Source organism: Lathyrus oleraceus, chromosome 7 (assembly GCF_024323335.1).
Source record: "Lathyrus oleraceus cultivar Zhongwan6 chromosome 7, CAAS_Psat_ZW6_1.0, whole genome shotgun sequence".
In the NCBI taxonomy this organism is placed as follows: domain Eukaryota; kingdom Viridiplantae; phylum Streptophyta; class Magnoliopsida; order Fabales; family Fabaceae; genus Lathyrus; species Lathyrus oleraceus.
The window spans coordinates 290,232,084-290,252,561 of record NC_066585.1 but is presented as its reverse complement, the minus strand read 5'-3'; the positions used below and the strand labels follow the sequence as shown (position 1 = coordinate 290,252,561).

The 20,478-nt window shown below is 32.4% G+C and overlaps 1 protein-coding gene across 1 annotated transcript; it reads left to right on the top strand.

The window, feature by feature from the left end:
- The first annotated feature begins 11,105 nt into the window (after positions 1-11,105).
- On the top strand, positions 11,106-18,883 carry LOC127100536 (phenylalanine--tRNA ligase alpha subunit, cytoplasmic). The gene is made up of 18 exons (XM_051037752.1): positions 11,106-11,352; positions 11,436-11,558; positions 13,289-13,381; positions 13,552-13,608; positions 14,499-14,554; positions 14,658-14,750; positions 14,903-14,993; positions 15,464-15,501; positions 15,604-15,642; positions 16,539-16,615; positions 16,695-16,779; positions 16,891-16,987; positions 17,282-17,378; positions 17,636-17,707; positions 17,972-18,038; positions 18,138-18,263; positions 18,427-18,481; positions 18,626-18,883. Exons 1-18 carry the CDS (start codon positions 11,206-11,208, stop codon positions 18,677-18,679), a joined length of 1,467 nt encoding a protein of 488 aa, XP_050893709.1. The 5' UTR covers positions 11,106-11,205; the 3' UTR covers positions 18,680-18,883.
- Positions 18,884-20,478: the final 1,595 nt, after the last annotated feature.

The following is a 20,478-nucleotide window of genomic DNA, read 5'->3' as shown; positions in this document are numbered from 1 at the left end:
GTTATTTTGATCAGGAATTCTTCAAGAGTTTGGAATTGGTTTGCCTTGGAAACCCTAGTTCATTTGGGTATCTTGTGTAACTTCTTCAATAAGATTCTTCAACAAGCTTCTTCAACAGAATAAGCTTCATCATCTTATGCATATATGATCTCCCATGAGTCCAAAAAGTCAAGAGAATTGCAAGTTTGCAAGGTGGTTGATGGTGGTTGACCAGAGAAATTCATCTGATCAAAACTGGGGTCCCCTAGATCCTATCTCCTACAATTTTCATCATATTAAAATGATTCCAAGAGCAAAATTACTATAAATGACATTAAAAACAAATTTTTCATTTTGAGGTCTAGAGCTAGTTTTGCTTGGAAAGTCACTTTTTATATTGAAAGATTATAGGTCATTTTGTCTAAACCCTAATTTGGAGGTCAACTTCCCAAAGTCATAACTTGCTCAATTTTTATGAGATGAGATATTTCTAAGTTTAACAATCAAATACAAGGTTTCTAATTCAACTTTGACGTTTGGAGGAAGAGATAATTCAACTTTTATGAGCATGTGATATGAGGATACATTATAGGTTATTTTGGACTAATACCATTGAACAAGTGATTTTCCTCAACTTCAAAAATGCATAACTCATTCATCCCAAATCCAAATGAGGTCAAATTTGTGACTATTTTGAAGGTTTTTGAAATAGATACAACTTTGATGAAGACACTTTTCTCATTTGAAGCTCACATAAAAAGTTATCCAAGGTGGAATAAGGGAACATATGGTTTAACACTTAGAATTTTTTTTGACATGTTGAAATTTCCAAACTTCCACCTCAAAATTCACCATGATACAAGCTTCAAATGTAAAAGTGTTAAACATAAGAGTTATTCCTCTTGACCTAACCTTTCCAAAGAGTTAAATTTCAGTTATTTTAGACAAGGTTTGAATGGTCTGCATATGGCTTGAACATGGCATCATCATTTGGCAAAGATCAACTTCAAACAGCTGCACACTTTTGCCTTGCATCCCAATCCACTTTCAGACTCAATTACATGTGATTATGGACTTAATTGAGTAACTTCATGGGCCTGTCACACCCATGCAAGCATGCATCACTCAATTTCCAAATTTGGAAATAACTTTGAAGGTGCAAATATCACTTGCTTAAGCTATAAATAAGAGTCCCTTGCATCAGAATTAGAGACCCTGGCGCGCCAGCTTTGATCCAAGACCTCTAACCCTCACATTTGAAAGGAAAACCTGAGAATTTTCTTTTGAAAATTGAGTTTGAATCTCACTATTTGGAGATTCAAAACTCCAGGGATCCAAATCTTTGTTTCAATCCTAAGCCACTTCTGCAAGCTTCCTGAGTAAGATCAAACAAGAATCAAAGTAAGAGAGATCAAGTTCTGCACAACATTGAAGGTATTTTCCAGATTTTTTCTTTTCTTCGATTCTCTCTTAATTCTCATCAATTCTCTTGGATCCTTGGTTGTTTGAAGTCCTACCAATGTAGGTAAGAAGATTGAGTTGCTTTGAGGCCAAATCGAAGTAACTCAGTCCATGTACCTCAAATTTCAACTCCATGTATCTCTCAATAAACTTGGAGTTAGGATGAATTGAGGCCAGATTCGTGATCAGTGCCATTTTTACTTTAAAATCATGTCCTTCTTTTTCATTTTTGTGATGGTGATGAGAGAACCAGTCCGGCCAAGGTCGCCTGAGAAGACGACCGATGCTTTGCTCCGGTGACTCGAGTGTATGATGGAACGCGTGTTTTGGTTCACTTGATATGCCACCTCAATTAATGAGGGAGATCAAGTGGTCCACATTTTTTCTGATTAATTGATTTTCATTTTATTTATTTTATTTTCATTAATTCATATTAAATTTAATATTGTTCCAAAAAATATGAGAGTTTCACCAATTTTTTTTAAATAAAATCCTCTTTCATTCTCTGAATTAAAATTATTTTTTGGATCATTATTAATATTTTTCATGATTTAATTGATTTTGTGAATATTTTAATTATGAAAAAATACTTTTAAGTTTCCAAAAATTATGAATTTTTTCTCCAAGGTCCTTTGACCTTATTTGACCTATGATAAATCCCATGGCCATTTCTTTGGTGTTTTGATGAGGTTTTAGGAAATTGACCAACCATAATTTAATTTAATGTATATTTTTATTATTTTTAATTATTTAAATGCCAAATAAATTGTGTAGAGCCATTTTAATTAACTTTGTGAGTTTGACTTGTGTTGTTGGAATGTACATTCCATCTCCCAAAATGAATGAATGATCTTAATTTGGTAAAAGTCATCCTTTGACCAATTTGTGTTGAATCCATTTCCCCTCCCTCTTCATCTCATTCCCTTTCTTTATCCATTCATGTCATGGACCTATGATACCTCTATATCCTAAGGCTAGTTGATTGCAAAATCAACATAAGTATGGATGAGATTAGGTCCCCCATTTTGCATATTCTTTATGTGTGTGGCATGTTTCATGAGCATAATTTATCATACTATGTCTCTAACATATATTAGCACCAAAATTCTATTGGCCGATCTTAAATAGTTGTGACTTCTACATAAGTCCAATTACGATTGCTTAATATAGCGGTAAATTTGTGACACAAAAGGCATAGCATTCTAGTTAGTGAGATTGTAAGTCTCCCCTCTTTCATGGTATTATGTGGAAACTTGGCCTTTTTTCCTTCATTTGGAAGATGTCTTGGTTCAAGGATTCATGCTTGTGATAAGTGGGTTAAGTATTCTCCAAAGAATGATTTAAACAAAAACAAAGCAAAAGCAATACTAACTTCTAATCAACTAACAACTAACATTTAATTTCAAGTTATTTACTTTTAATGCACTTTAATTTTTAAGCTTTATCCATTTGCAATTATTCATACCATTCAAGTTGTTTACTTTAAAGTTATTTTCACTTTGCCCATTTGGGCTATATTTTGTGATATATTGTGTTTGTATATACTTGTGTATTTGTGTGGTCTTTTGACCTTAATGTACATAATAAGAACAAAAACCCTAAAAAAACACTTTGTGTGGACTGTTGGTTTGATATGAGACTATTGGACTTAGAATTTAGGCAACACTCCCTATGCAAAGAACTTGGCCAATGCCAACTTTCATGAAACCAAGTACTTGTGAAGTGAAATTTCATCTGATATAAAGTTGAAGATCCATTTGAGTTCATCTGCAACATGATCACTGTGAAGTTGTTATCTTAAACTTATGTCTAATGCCGTCTTTTGGAAGTCATCTGATATATGGCCAATTTTTGAAGAAGATCATGGGGTTGCTAAACTTGGATGTGGCTATCTTTATTTGATGTCTTGCTCTCCAACTTGCTATTTGTATATTGATTGTTGCTTGATTCTAAAGTCCAAGGGAAATTTGGGTTTCTATATGATATTCTTGTCTATTGGATTGCAACTCATTGGTCAGATCTTTTCAACTCTCAACTTTTAAATTTATGCTTAGGATTAGTCTCTTAATCTCCTCCCCACTTTTTTAATTTCAAAATCTCTCCCTTTTTTTTAAAATCTTCTTTGCTTGTGCTTGTTTTCTAAACTTAGACCATATTGCAAATTAGAAAGTTTGGCCTTATGCCATTGCATTTTCAAACTTCTTTTCTTAAGTAAACTTGTAAATAAACTTAATTATACTTGACTTAAAATTTCCAAAAGACAAAAGAATTAACACTCATTCAAACCATTATAGGCCTTTGGTGCCTTTATTCAACTTAAATTTTTGTTAAAAGCAATGCACTCACTTTGAAATTGATACCACGAACTACGAGGTTTTGATCCCTCATTTTATGTTGGTGCATAGGCATAAGTCCGAAGGTCTTGTCAGACACAAAAATATAATTAATGGATTTTTTTCTCATCCCCACACTCTATTTTATTGCAAACATCATTTTGTACAAAAATACATATGCACACAAGAAAGGGCTCCCTAGGAGTACCTATGACACTTTGGGTGCTAACACCTTCCCTCTGTGTAACCAACCTTCTAACCTGTAATCTCTGGCATTTTATTAGTTTTGATTTGAAAACTTCTTATCTTTTTTGGGTTTTGTTTGTACTTTTCACTTTTCTCTTGGAAATAATAAAAGCGCCGTGGCGACTCTAGTTTAATTGACATCTAGCTTATCCATAGCTTGATGGTCATGAATTTACCACTACAAGGATCAATTTCGCCTGATCCTGGATTCTTTATTTTCCGGACTCTTTTGCTTATCCTAGGCTCGGGTTGTGACTCAATGATTCGAGAGGCGCCTTCAAGTTGAATTTCTACAACTTGAGAGGAATATTTTCCACAAGATTCTTTAGTTGCAACCGACTCTGTTTCTTTATCCTTGGTGATAAGATTTTCAAAGGATTCTACATCCCGGGATTCTATAATTACATTAGTCTCTAAATTTAAGAGTCTATATGCTTTACTATTTTGTGCATATCCTACAAAAGCACATCTTATCCCTCGAAGACCCAACTTGGTTCTTTTAGGATCCATGTTTTTGTAGTAAGCCACACACACCCACATTTTAAAGTAACCGATATTTGGTGCTCTTCCTTTCCATGCCTCGTATGGAGAAATACCAGTTTTCTTTAAAGGAAGTCTATTAATTATATGGCAAGCGGATAACAAGGCCTCACCCCATAAATTGAGGGGTAACTCAGAATGCATCAACATGACATTTATCATCTCTTGATATGTTCGATTCTTTCTTTCAGCCATGCCATTTTGTTGCGGTGTGAGAGGTGCCGAACATTCATGTATTATGCTGTGTTCTTCATAAAATGCATCGAATTCAGTAGAAAAGTATTCACCACCCTTATCACTCCCAAAGACTTTAATACTTCTACATAATTGATTTTCCACTTCGGCTTTATAAATCTTAAAGGCATTAAAAGCATCATCTTTATGCTTTAAGAGATATACATGTGTGTATCTAGAAGAATCGTTGATGAATGTAATAAAATATCTATTTTCCCCACGGGTTAACATGCCATTGAACTCGCACAAATCTGAGTGTACAAGATCAAGTAGATTTATATTTCTTTCAACATTTTTGAAAGGTTTCTTAATCATCTTTGATTTGACACATATTTTACATTTTTTGAAATCATTTATATTACATGAAATCAATCCAGATTTAATTAGTATTTTCATAGAACTAATACCAGAATGTGCTAGTCTATTATGACATAGAGAAACATATTCAAGCATGTAAGCGGAAGTAGAAATTTCATTAATAATATTGTTGGCAGTACATGATTTGATTATTCCTTCAGCGGAATATCCTTTTCCAACAAATACACCATTACGGATCAATATAAGTTTGTCCAATTCATAAACAGATTTAATGCCTAGTTTTTCCAATAAGTCCCCACTAACAAGATTCCTATTCATGTCCAAGACATGAAGCACATTGACGAGAGTGACTTTCTTTCCTGAGGTGAAATTGAGTTCGACCGATCCGGTTCCAACAACTTTAAATCGTACTTCAGTTCCCATCTGCACTTCTTGTCCATCATTTGTCTCATAATAGGTTTTGAAAGCAGCATTGTCATAAGAGACGTACACCGTAGCGCATGTATCATACCACTAACCTTGAACTTTGCCTTTAACTGCCATAATTTCGCTCACTATAGCAATTATGTCATCATTTGCATGAATTGCATTGATCTCGTTTTTGACTTGTTGTGCCTGCAATCTCTAGCATAGTGTCCAATTTTTCCACAAACAAAACATCCGCTTTTCGGACCCTTATGACCGCCATCATTCTTGAACTTATTATGTTCCTTTTTTTGTCCAAGATGAATCTTTATGCCATCATGTTTCTTCTTTCCTTTGGTGGCCATGACATTTGCTTTAGAAAGACCAGTAGATTCTGATTTCTCCCTCTCCTTCGATTCCTCCTCGATTCGAAGATGTTTCTAGATTTTCTCCAAATAGAAGTCCTCAGAATTGTGCAACAATTTATTTTTGTAGCCTTTCCACGAATGTGACAATTTTGCAGTGATTGCACCGACTTGAAAGATCTCAGGGATGTCTATTTTCACCGCTTTTATTTTATTCACGAGGACTTACAATTCATGCACTTGGGGAAGAATGAGCCTGGAGTCTATAAATTTAAAATCAAAATATTTAGAAATTAAAAACTTCTTCGTACCTTCCTCTTCGGCCTTGAACTTGAATTCGAGTGCTTTTCAGATTTCGGTTGCAGACAGATTATCCGTATAGAGGTCGTAGAGACGATCAGACAGTGTATTCAAAATATGTCCATGACATAACAATCCGTCCTTCTTACTTTTCTTGCGCTCTTTCTTGACTTCATCAGATTCATTTTTTGATGGTTCAAGAATTGATGCTAAGTCAAGATCTAAGACATAGTGAACCTTCAGGGCAGTCAGTAGGAATGTCATCTTGTCTTGCCATCTGGTGTAGTTGGTTCCATCAAAGTAATCCAACTTGACAAGATCTTGATTCATAACCTTGATGCTTGAAACTACAGCGTCGGAAGCCATTGTGTAAATACTTTTAAGACTCTTAGAAATTTCGAGAAGATTAAATGGATCCAGGTTGAATTGTGAACAAAGTCACTTTTCTTAAAAGTATTCCAAGCACTCTCTTTGATGTCTTGGAGGTCGTAGAGACGGTCAGACAGTGTATTCATAATATGTCCACGACATAACAGTTCGTCCTCCTTACGTTTCTTGCTCTCTTTCTTGACTTCATCAGATTCGTTTTCTGATGGTTCAAGAATTTATGCTAAGTCAGGATCTAAGACATAGTGAACCTTCAGGGCAGTCAGTAAGAATGTCATATTGCCTTGCCATCTGGTGTAGTTGGTTCCATCAAAGATCCTGATTCATAACCTTGATGCTTGAAACTGCAACGTCAGAAGCCATTGTGTAAATACTTTTAAGACTGTTAGAAATTTTGAGAAGATTAAATGAATTCAGGTTGAATCGTGAATAAAGTCACTTTCCTTAAAAGTATTTCAAGCACTCTCTTTGATATCTTAGAGGTCGTAGAGACGATCAGACAATGTATTCAGAATATGTCCACGACATAACAGTTCGTCCTCCTTACGTTTCTTGCTCTCTTTCTTGACTTCATCAGATTCATTTTCTGATGGTTCAGAAATTGGTGCTAAGTCAGGATCTAAGACATAGTGAACCTTTAGGGCAGTCAGTAGGAATGTCATCTTGTCTTGCCATTTAGTGTAGTTGGTTCCATCAAAGCGATCCAACTTAACAAGATCCTGATTCATAACCTTGATGCTTGAAACTGCAATGTCAGAAATCATTGTGTAAATACTTTTAAGACTGTTAGAAATTTTGAGAAGATTAAATGGATTCAGGTTGAATCGTGAACAAAGTCACTTTCCTTAAAAGTATTTCAAGCACTCCCTTTTGACCGAGTCTACACAATACAAGTGAAGAACTCGAATGCAAGGAAGTGTGTCTGGAATGTTTAAGAGGATGTGCAGATTTTGAGAGAGTCATTTTCGAATTCAGAATCATGTATTTATAGGTCATGCATGTGTTGTTTCATAAGTTTACATCTCTTGATGAAACAAGACCTTTTCACCATATGTTGCAATGGTTCACATATGATCATACAATGCACCACTTCATGAAGTGTTATATATTTTGAATTCGAAATTCAAACTTAAGCAACAACCAAAATCTCAGAGCAATACTTAGATTAATTTGCCGCCTACAAGCCGCCACTAGCGCCTCTACGCCCACGAACCCGATGTCGCCGATGGCTACACCGGCGAGGGATTGTTCGGATGTGACATGTGGCATAATGCTTGGGACCACCACATATGTCCATGTGACACCTTATCCTTTTTGACTCTTTTGGTGAGTTTAATGTTTGAATGTCTTTATAAATACTTTTAATGTTAGTTCCACTTTCTACGTGGAACTATTTACAATTCATTTATTGCCATTAACTCAAAACCTCAATTTTATCATATTGGAACATACCATGACCATTATTGTTTATAATTTCCAACATAGTCATTATCGTCGTGATTCTAAAATAAAATATATACAATATTTGCTTTAGATTTTCTTATTAAATAAAATATTTTAGATTCTTTCTTAAAAAAAGTTAAAGTTGGTTTATTTAAATTTTTGTTTATTTTCTTCCAAACTAAATGATGAAAACAAAAATTATTCACATCTTTAAAGTAATAATTTTATTTACTTAAGAATAACACGTGATATTTTACGAATTCTCAATATTAAAAAATGTATAATCAATAAAAAATATATTCTCTTTCATAAAAATAAAAACTAGTAAAGGACCCGTGCGAGCAAGTGCAATAATTTATTTTAAAAAAATTAAAATATAATATATTTTTTTATTTATATATATAATATATATATATATATATATATATATATATATATATATATATATATATATATATATATATATATATATATATATATATATATATATATATATATATATATATATATATATATATATATATATATATATATATATATATATATATATATATGGTTGGATCAACGTACACAAATTTATTGCATAAGAGTTTTTTTTTAATGTAATGGATGTTAAATGATCAATAAATGGGTTCAAAAAATTTCCACAAATAACTTTTTCCAGTTTGGGACATAATAAAGTAAAACATTATTAATTTACAGTAATATAATTTGCTTATTTTTTTTGTATACTATATTAAGGAAATAATCAAAAAATATAATACAAAAATATTTTTACAATTTATTGATATATTGATATATAATAAACATTCCATTGTTAATGTTATGAATAAACATTCCATTTATCATTGAGATTTTGGACATAAGAAATAAAAATATATTTATTTAGTAATTGATGAAATTTTCCAATCTGTTACTAATTTGAGGTATAAAAGCGCAAATATTAACCTTCATAATAAATGATTATTTAACCAAAATACATAAACAATGTAAAAGAAATACCAGAACCTCATTTGTTTTAAAATATAGTAATGAATACTACCAAATGTTGAAATTAATTGCAATTGATACAGTAAGGTTTAATGCAACAAAAGATATTGAAACAAAAGGTTCACAATTTTAGTTAAAATTGTGAGAAATAAGTCCAGCAACAAAAATGATTTAACTTCGTACAATTCTTTGGTCCTTAAAAAACTGGGTTTATACAAAACCTGCCCGCAACCTTTTAGGAAGTGATGATTCAAAACCTGTCCGCAACCTTAAAAAACTACAATAATAACTAAATGATAAGATTGCAATAACACTAAAATAACGGTAATATTTTTTAGTAGTATAAATAGGTAATTTATTTTATCACATTTTTCACTCACATCTAGTCTAAATTTGACCAATTTATTTTATTTAATTTTAATTTTTTTGTGTACACATTTCATTTGAAAATGAACCTCAATTAACCTAACACATTCTCCAATTTTATGCAAAATGATGGAAGTCCTATTTGTATCCCAAATCAACAAAACACCCAATATTTTGGAAATCCACCTCTTATTCCAAATCCACACCATAATTCAAGATTTCAAAATTCTCTTTTTATCCAAAATCCATAAAATAATTCATCCATTGGAAATTACTCATATCATACATCACCTTACCCAATAAAAAACTCTCTTTTAATGTATTTTGATATATTTGAATCAATTTTTTAATTATATTTTATATAATATATAGTGGGATTTAGTGGGGCCCATTTTCTTAGCCCACTTTAATTATTTACAATCATTTTCTTGTACAACTAAATGTATAAAGAATTGATATTCTATATTTTATATAATATAAAGTGGGATTTAGTGGGGCCCATTTTCTTAGCCCACTTTAATTATTTACAATCATTTTCTTGTACAACTAAATGTATAAAGAATTGATATTCTTATTGATTTATAAATTAGTTTTAAAAATAGTCTAGTTGTAATTTTGCAATAACACGCTGGCATATTTAAAAATATTCTTATCATATATGGCGGGTAAATATCAATAATAATAATAACAATAATAATAATTAATTGGTAGGTAAATTAACAATAATATTAAATTACTCAATTAATATTAATCAACTATATTAAATAGTTATTTTTAATTTTAAAGTTATAATTTAATAACATATAATTATACAATTAAATATTTATTTTGTCATTTAAATTGCAACAACAATAAAATAACGGTAATATTTTTTAGTAGTATAAATAGAGTTTAGTACGAAATTACTTATAGGAACATGAAAGTAGCTGTATTATAGATTGTAATTAGGATAATTAAGTAATTATGGAGGTAATTAACTTTTATATATTAAAAGTAGATTATATTAACACTTAGATGATATGTCAATATTTAAAAAGATATAATAGTGAATAGATTTAAAAAACTATAAGAAAATCTTACCTATCTTTCTCAAATAAAAACATTATTTATTATTATTATTATTATTATTATTATTATTATTATTATTTTTATTGTAGAAGCTTCTTTTTCAATGTTTATCGTGAATGGTGGTTATTATTCACTTATTAAGATTTTTGGTCTCATTTTATTTATTATTTTTTTTAGTATAATTATTCAAAATACATAATCATTAAATTATTTATATCATCATTAATTCATTATATATTGTGATAAATATATAAATATATCTTTTGATAATAAAATTAAAAAAATTATACAAATATAAAATTGAAAAAGTATAAATATTTTTAGATATAAATTTCATAAAAATATAAATATTATTTATATTTATGCCTACAAAAATAAATGATACTACAAATTTATAAGTTATCATGCACCCCACAACTTAAAATTTCTTGCACCATCCCTGATTCATACTATGCATGATATGTTGTTATAATTAAATATAAATAAAAAAATAATATAGATTAAACCTTATTTATCATAAATTCCCATTAAATTCACTCACCTCTATAATTTTAGTTAATAAATTATATAGATTAAACCAAATTTTTGAATACATTTCTAAAAAATAAACCGGTTTTCTGAAATGACGTGTTGGTTTTTAAACCTTAACTAAAAAAACCCGTAACATTCATATTGGGCTGGCCCAAACAAAATAAATCAGTTACCATCGCGTACCTCTTGCTATTGAGTTTGGAAGACACTGTTTTGTGCGGCGGCGGTTAGTTTCTACAATGGCGGAAGAAGCAGTTCTCGGTTACCTCGAAAACAACGAGGAGATTAGAGATTCCGGTGAATTTGCATCCGAACGCGGCATTGACCACAATGAAATGGTTAACATCATCAAGAGTCTCCATGGTTTCAGATACGTTGATGCTGAGGTAGGTAACTTTATCTCATATCCTAAATCAAATCGTAAGTGTAAACTGTTTTTAACAGATTAGGGTTTGTTTATGGTGGATAGGATATTAAGAGGGAGACATGGGTTTTAACCGATGAAGGGAACAGTTACACTACTCTTGGATCCCCTGAAGCTCAGCTAATTTCGGCTATTCCGCCGGAAGGTATCTCCAGAGAAGAACTTCAGGTAGTTTTTTAAATTTTTAATGGAAATGCTTAATTTTGCTTTAAACCTTTTTTATGCAACTGAAATTACATGTAGTATCGATATTGTGTATCAGATGTTGTAATGCTTCTGATAAGTTCTGCTTATTTGTATGATACACCTTCAATTACTAGTCTTGCTGAATTTTCCATTTCTGCATTACTAAAGCCAGATGTTGCTGCTTTTATTTTTTCAATTGCTTTAAGATTAGGTTCTGCCTTTTTTTCCATTTCATATCGCCTGAGGCATGACGGTTGCTTCTGTCCTCTCAATCAAATCTTCAGATTCATTGATTTTACCACATAGAGAGGCTAATTCGTCTACTGTCAGCATGATCTTACCACTGGAATGAAACTTAGACTCTACCTTTTTTCTGTCGCTTGATTCTTCCATTGCAGATTTTTTTGATTGCAACACTGTTGAGGTTCTATCTCAATTCTTGAAGAAGTGTCATATGCATGGTAGTCAAAATCGCGATCCTACTCGTAGGATCGTACGATTTTACGATCTTGCAACTGCCCACCGTGCCAGAGAATGATCAGAATCGGTTTTTGGTAGGCACGACCAGAATCGTCGGTAGAATCGCAGTTTCTATTGAAAAACCCTAAAAAAAAGTTTTTTTTTAAAATCTGAAAAGATTCTTTTCTGCCTAATAACTAGGATAAATGATAATAACTAGGAGTAATTAATACTCAGCCACCCAATAATTAAAGATTTATTCAACTTCCCAAAATACATCATGATTAGTGTAACCTCTCTCTCTCTCTCTCTCTCTCTCTCTCTCTCTCTCTATAAATAGAGTCACTATCTCACTGTTTGGAAATTGAGTGGATTTTCATTAAGTTTTTCTTAGAAGTTTTCAATTGTTATTTGCTACTGTTTTGAATGTTGTGTTGTTTTGAATTGTCTTGAATTAGTTTCAATGAATACTATCCTATGGAATTTCAGTTTTTTAAAGCAATTTTAGTGTTATTTGAATTTTATTTGTATATTATGCTGTGTCATATGCATATTATTAATCTATATGCAAAATATATATGAATTTTTAAATTTGGTAGGATCTTACGATTCGTGTTACGATCTCCCGATTCACGATCTAATCACCCCAACCCAACACAATCTAATCTCCCGAGTCTGACTACCTTGGTCATATGGCCTTATCTTGATTCTCTCAACACTTTCCAGCTGTTTCTTTATCTTGTTCACTTCTCTTTGAGCCAACCGAAGCTGAGTCTCGTTTTCCAATACATTCTTCAAATCACACAAACTTACTTATTCTGAAGCATAGCTAAGAAATAATGACACTAAATACTGAAAAATCATATATTTATTGAATCCCAAAATCATGCAAATAAATCCCTCATGCAAACTTGAAAATCTTCTCATGGAAACACAACACCTCCGACACTGACATGCGACACCGGTAATAATTTGAAAAAATGAATAAATTAAACGTAATCACTAGTGTCGATGTCGGTTTCGGACATGGACATGGACACTGACACAAACACACATTTTTTCAAAGGTTTCGGTGTTATAGTGGTTGTGCGTGCCTCTTGTATTGCTCTCTCTTGTAGATGCATCACTCAGCCCCTTCAATTTTCTTGAATCATTATCTGTGTTAGTGTTAGTGTCAGTATTGTGTTTGATGTCTGTGATTGGAGACTGCTTCATAGGTTAAATGTAGTTTAATTGTTGTTTTATGGTTTCAGAAAAAGCTGGGTCCTTCAGTTTTCAAGATTGCTTGTGCTCAGGCTGCTAAGAATAAATGGGTGGAGATGGGGAAACAACTTATATCTAAGAAGGTATGTTAATGATTCTAAATCTTCTACTTTTAGTATTATGTTTGTTGAACATAAGCATGCAATGTAATAGAGTAATTGTATTGTATCTTGATGTTCAATTTACTTTTTCATTTGAGATGAGTTACTTTATGGTTATTGAAATATTTGTGGTAAACAAATTCTTGATGCAGGTACAACATGTGGAAGACAGAGTCAAAAACTTACTTCTTCAAATACAGCAGGGACAGGTGTGTTCTACTAGCATGAATAATTTTGTTGCTGAACCTCTTAATGCTAATATTCTTTTAACGTTGAACTAAGATATAGTCAACTTTGTCAATTCTTAAGTCAGATAGATAGTTGCAATGTAAGTAATTATGTCCTTTTTAAAACCAACCTCCTGTTGCTGGATTCGACTTTCAAAAAGAGGATTGTTGATAGTTTCTATTAATGCCTAGTTTTTAATATGCTATTAACACGTCCTTTCATCCCTAATACAATAGGAAACAGTAAAAACTCTCTCATTCTTACTATACTTAATACACTTACAATTTGGAAGCATGTAATTATTGATGTGGGGAGATGGCAGGGTACTCTGATTAGTTGATACTTGATATCAACCTTCTTTGAATTTTTTTTTGGGGATAGCATATCGGCTCGGTTTTGAATATTGGGTTTGTGATAATACCTAGGAAAGTGGAAAGTTTTGTGCTCTTCAGATTCAACTCAATATATAAGATTGGTATAGGAAGTTGGAAAGCGGGTTTGACCCAGTTTTGTCAATTGTTGATGGCGAAAAATAGCGTAGTGTTAAAAATCCGCCATGCAATAGTGGTATAGCGCTGCCATAGTGGCCATTTGACAGCTTTTTGTATTAAATAGCGTATTGCGGAACAATATCGGTCTGTCCAAATTCTGCTATGCATTAGCGATGTAGCGCTGCTAACAACATTGGGTTGACCTTTCATCATCTTTACTCCGTAGATATGAGATGTGTCTGCACTCTATTTCACATGTGAGTAGGGATGGACAACAGTTCTTATTTTAACTATATACAGGCTACTTATCATTTTCTAGTCAGTTTTCCCTGAGAATTCTTATATCTCATTAGAAATTTTACCTTGTGTTGCAAATGCAGGGCATTGGTCCTGATGATATCAAAGCACTCAAAGCAAGAAAGCTCATTGTACCACAGTAATAATAATTTAACTTGGATGCTCTTCAAAGTTTTTCCGATTTGATGAATATGTGTAGATTACTTGACTACTCCTTCATTATTGAAATTCTTATACTCTAGGACATGGAAGGGTTACTCGGTGAAAAAGGGTCCTAACTATGCTCCAAAAAGAAAAAAGGTTGTCACTGATTTAACTCGAGAAAACTTTCAGAGGTACTTTTTTTCTCCCTTAAACTAAATGTAAACTTGGGTATTATTATTATTTTTTTTAAAACTCTATTCAAGCTTCTTCTTTGTGCAAGACATTTTAGTGGATTTGCGTCATATCTTATGAAATCTGACTATACTGTGTTACTTTGTTACAGTGGTGAGTGGAAGGAAATAGAATTCAAAGAGTACAATTACAGTGCTAAAGGTCAGCCTCTTGAAGGTGGCAGTCTTCATCCACTGTTAAAGGCAAGAAGATATTTCCATTGTCCCTCCTCTCCCCTGTGCTATAGAAACTTTACTGACCACAAATTCATATTCAGGAATACATGAGCAAAAACATAGTTTGTTTTTGCATATTTTTAGCTTGATATGGAATGAATTGATCATACTCTTGATTCATATCTATAAGTCATACACAGGTTTTTCTGTTTGTTTCTTTTTATGCATTTTTTTAGTTTCAATATGTGCTCTATACTATAAGTATAAATATTATGATTTTAATTATGGTAATGCATGTGTCCTAAAATATACCTCAACATATGTCATAATTTATTTCCTATCTTCACATTGCTGGCCATAAGCCTGGACAAACGAAACAATCTACATAAAACATTACCGAAAAACTGAACACTTTGTTGTTGTTGCTGATATGCTTTTATCCCGAACATATTTGATCATTTGTGTATTTAATTGTTCTGGACATTTTCCATTATTAGGTACGGTGTCAAATAAAACAGATCTTCCATTGTATGGGGTGAGTCTTATATTTCTCATGTTGAAGTCTGAAGTCTTGTGTGGTAAATATTTGTTTCAACCTATAAGATTAACATTTTGTAATGGTAATCTAATTTTGCAGGTTTGAGGAGATGCCCACAAATAATTATGTTGAGAGCAGGTAATTGTTGAAATGTTTCCGTGCCAATACCTTTCGAGTGTTGTGATTTATAGTTTTTGGAGTACTGGAAATGAGGTTTGAACCTGTGATCTCATATTATTAACCATCCAAACCCCTCGCCTCCAGTCCAATCCTAGTGGCTTTTCCAATCTATGATGTACGCACAAAATGAATAAATAAATAATTAACAATAAGGTCCATGTTAAAGATTAATAGTTGAAGAGAAAAAAAGACTCTCAAAGTTCCCATGTAAAGCTTTATAACCCCCCTCCTGCCCCCAAATAAATAACTTGAACTTGGCTCTCTTTAAGGATGCTTTCAAGCAGGCAGGGAAAAAATAAAATGCTTGGAATTTATTGCAGCCTAACCTTTAATATAAATCCTTAGTAGATCTGTTAATCAAAAAAATCTCAAACTTTTGGACAGGCTAGGTAGTTGCAGGCTTGCAGCCCTAAAATGTAAAAGCCAAATCCAAAACCTTGTTGCACTAAATTGATACACTTTAATCTGTTATTCAGCGGGTATTGGGTGGAGTTGTGGAATAATTATGGAATTCCCAAAATCTTTGATTTGAGTTATGGCAAAGTGATAATTGAGCGATTTTTCTTGTTTATGATTGAGAACGCCACACGTTCTGGGAAAGGTTCCTTCAGTAGTGACTTTTATAAATCCATCATAGCATCATGATTAAAGTAACTGTTCTATGAATTGCATGAATCATACTGTTAATCTGCCTAATCTATTGATTCTTGCTTATTTATGTTAATTTTTGTGCTAGATTTATCTTTAAAAATTACTGAAACTCAACAGACTAGGCTCATTGTGTTTAGTATGGCGTGTAGCAGCACATGTTTTCTCTCATTGTAAACTTTACATCTCAATGTTTTAAATGACAGCTTCTGGAACTTTGATTCCTTGTTCCAGCCCCAACAACATCCCGCCCGTGATTCACATGACACGTTCTTTTTGGAAGGTTAGTAAAATATTGATTTTTTTCAATGCTACTCAAATCTTCTTTGCTTCCATCTTGAGTGAATGTTCTACATATGCAGCTCCTTCAACAACAAAGAAACTTCCTGAAGATTATGTTCAGAGGGTAAAGCAAGTTCATGAATTTGGTGGTTATGAGTCTAGAGGGTATGTGCTTGAGCACCCTCAGTACACTTTTACTTGTAGGCTATTTATCGATAGAGAGATAAGTTTCAAATTGCTTTCTGAGGGTAACCTTATAATTCTATTCCTTGGTAGGTATGCATATGACTGGAAAAGAGAGGAAGCAAATAAAAACCTTCTGCGAACTCACACAACTGCTGTTTCTTCCAGGATGCTTTACCAGATGGCACAGGTCTGTATCTGTGTCTGAACTACTTGTGTCATGTTTTTGTGGATGCATATGATTGTGTTGTGTTTGGGGCCATTGGGCCTCCTATATTGTTTTCATTTTTCCTTCAGATTTTAAATTAAAATTTGTGTATTTATGTTGTAGAGGTGGATTAAGCTATTTTACTCTATGCTTTTGTATTCTGATTTTTTCCTTTTTCCCTATTTCCACAGAGATAATTGATTATACCTTCTATGTTGTTGCTACTCATTATAGCTTGAGTCATTTTTCTTCTGTGCCTTTTCAATGTCTTTGCAGAAACCATTTGCTCCGAAAAAATATTTCTCTATAGATCGTGTTTTCCGAAATGAGGCAGTGGACCGAACGCATCTTGCGGAGTTCCACCAGATAGAAGGTATGTGAGCTAGTAAGTTACTGGGATCAATGTTTTAGTTCTTAAATTGTTCATCTTCGTACAGTGGAAAACCATCACCTCTAATGGTCCAATTATGTTTTTTCCACGTCATACTAAAGAGCTGGTGGGGAATTACCTGAATACATTTTCCACCTCACTTTTTTTGTGTTTGTGCACCAGGGGTTTAATCTCAACTATTTTTCTACATTCAAATTTATTGATTGTTATGATACTCTTGATTTTGCATTTCAATTCAGGCCTTGTATGCGATCGAGGACTCACTCTATGTGACTTAATAGGAGTTCTACATGATTTCTTCTCACGCTTAGGTAATGCTCTCTTATAAATGAATAACTTAGTATGAATTAAATGTTGAGCGCGTCTTGGATAGAACATTATGGCATACTTTGATCCATAAAGCCGACCCCACTTAGTAAGATAAAGCTTGGATGTTGTTGAATTAAATGTTGAATGCAAGTTCTAGTTAAATGATTAATGCCCACCATCAAGTTTATTGAAGATAGGTTTTAGGATTTGGAGTGCACATATAATCTGTTATTGATCTTGGATGAAAATTTTGTTTTTGAGTTCAGGTATGACCAAGCTGAAATTCAAACCTGCTTACAATCCTTACACAGAACCTAGCATGGAGATTTTCAGGTCAGTCTTTCTGTAATGATTATAATTTATTTTGCTTATCATTATCTTGATAATGCATATCCTAAGATGTTACTTATTAATCAAGTGCTTGTATAACAGTTATCATGAAGGCTTTAAAAAATGGGTAGAGGTAGGAAACTCTGGCATGTTCAGACCTGAAATGTTGCGGCCGATGGGACTTCCTGAAGATGTCCAAGTTATTGCATGGGGTCTTTCTCTTGAAAGGTGGGAACAAACACTGAGAAAGCCACAATCATTGCTAACAGTAAAATAATTTGATTTATAAAATTGAAATTCTAAAAATTTTCTAACCAAATCTAATGAAATTATAGAGGAAATATTTATGGAGGTCACTGAACTAATGCTAACTTGTTATTTTTGAAAACAGGCCAACAATGATTATGTATGGAATAGATAACATCAGGGATCTCTTTGGGCACAAGGTATTGTTATGCCATGCCATTTTGAGCCGAATAAACCACTCTGTTTATTTTGATTGATGGGTTCATATTTTCAATTTCTAAATGCTGTTTTTGAAATTGCCTAAGTGATACTAATATATTATCATAAATCATGTACCTTTGCAGGTGGATCTTAGCCTCATCAAGAAAAATTCAATATGTCGACTTGGAATTGAATGAAGTGAGCCAGTCACTTTTGATAAATTTCTTGTCCATAATATTTGTTACATGTGGATTAGTTGGATTTCTGTACGAAGAATTTTGATTGTTGTAATGGCATTTTCCTTTTGGTTTGAAAATTTTTATGACTTGGAAAAGTTGCCTCTTTGTAATTTTATTTGGTGTGGAAAAAATTATGATAGGGAGACAGGAAAGACATTCTCAGCTGTGGTGATAGATTGTTATTCCCTCCATGCATCCGGTGCTTGATTGCATTGTTATTCATCTGTTCCATGTGCAACGGAACTGTTTGAGCTTAAAACTTGACCAAGTTGGTAAGAGTGAGGATTATCATGATAATGGTAAAGCAAAGTGCGTGTTATAAAATCATCCTTTGTACATACTAAAATGTGTTTAGCTATCAAAATGTTTGTAGTTAGTCTTGGATTTCACTTGCCGGACAAACCGGATTAGGGGCTCGAGAGGAAGGTTCAATTGTACCTCTATCCTACTACAATTTGATAATAACTGATCTTTTTGTAAAATAATGTCTGAAAATTGATTATTTTTAATATAATATTAATTATTATTATTTTGAAATTGAACTCTCAATTTCAACCATGATCATAAGAGCCTCTTACAACCATAAGCAATCTTGTGATTCAATTTTGGATTGTTTTTAGATTAGGTAAAAATGTATTTAACCACAATAAATATACAATTTTTAGCCAAAAAAAATCATTGGCAAAAGATATAGAACTTGTTTGTTAAAATTAACATAGATTAAAATGCACTTGAACTTCAACTACAATTGCATATTGTTGTCTTGATCAACAATCTTTGCCAATGATGCTATTTTGTTGTCTTAGTAATTGTGTCAACAAAAATCACAATGTAAATTCTAATTATTGGATCCGCAAAGATTGTAATAACCTTGTACAAGACAACGTGAGAAATCACAATGTAGCAAGTCTAATTATTGTATCCGCAAAGATTGTCTACTTATTGTAACCGTAAATATTGTAATAACCTTGTACAAGGACAATGTGATAGCACTTGTGAATATAGCGCAGCGAGTTAGTAAAAGAACGGGGGTGAGTAAATCGAGATCGATTGGTTGTTTGTGTAATTGTAAACTAGAGAATTGTTAAGTAAGGTTGACAAATATTATACAAACAATTCCGTTCTTCTTTCGAATCATCTATCTTTAGATGTACAAATTTCTATGATTATTCCTATAACGAATCCGATTTAATTATGATCTTTTATAAAAACACGAATTTACGACCTCGCAAATCCTAGATGTTGGGAGTTGCTAATCATAAGACAATCCACTTCCTCAAAGCAACTTCTTAGATAAAAGGAGTCTCCAGTCGTAATGACAAATTTTATGGCATGTAAAATAAGAAAAGAGTCTTATAAAACACGATATTACACCTCACAACCCTTAAAATACTAAGAGTCTCCAATCACAAGGCAACCCACTTTGTCAAAGCAACTTCCTAGATATTAAGAGTCTATAATCGCTAAGATAAATGTTTTATAACGCATAAAACTAGAGTAATTGTCGTAAATATTCCTGCCGCAACACGATTTATAGCTACAGTCTCATGCTTCTACCAATCGGATGAACAAATTACCGTTGAGTTTCATTTCCCTTTAGATCAATCTCCTAATTTTATCGACGGAAGAAAGTATTAAATGTAAATAAAATTATATAATTATAATCATAAAGTAATTAGAAAAGTAGTCACCGAAGATTACATTAAATTACATGTTTAAAGTATAACCATCTAGAGGAAACCTAATCTAAGAAACCT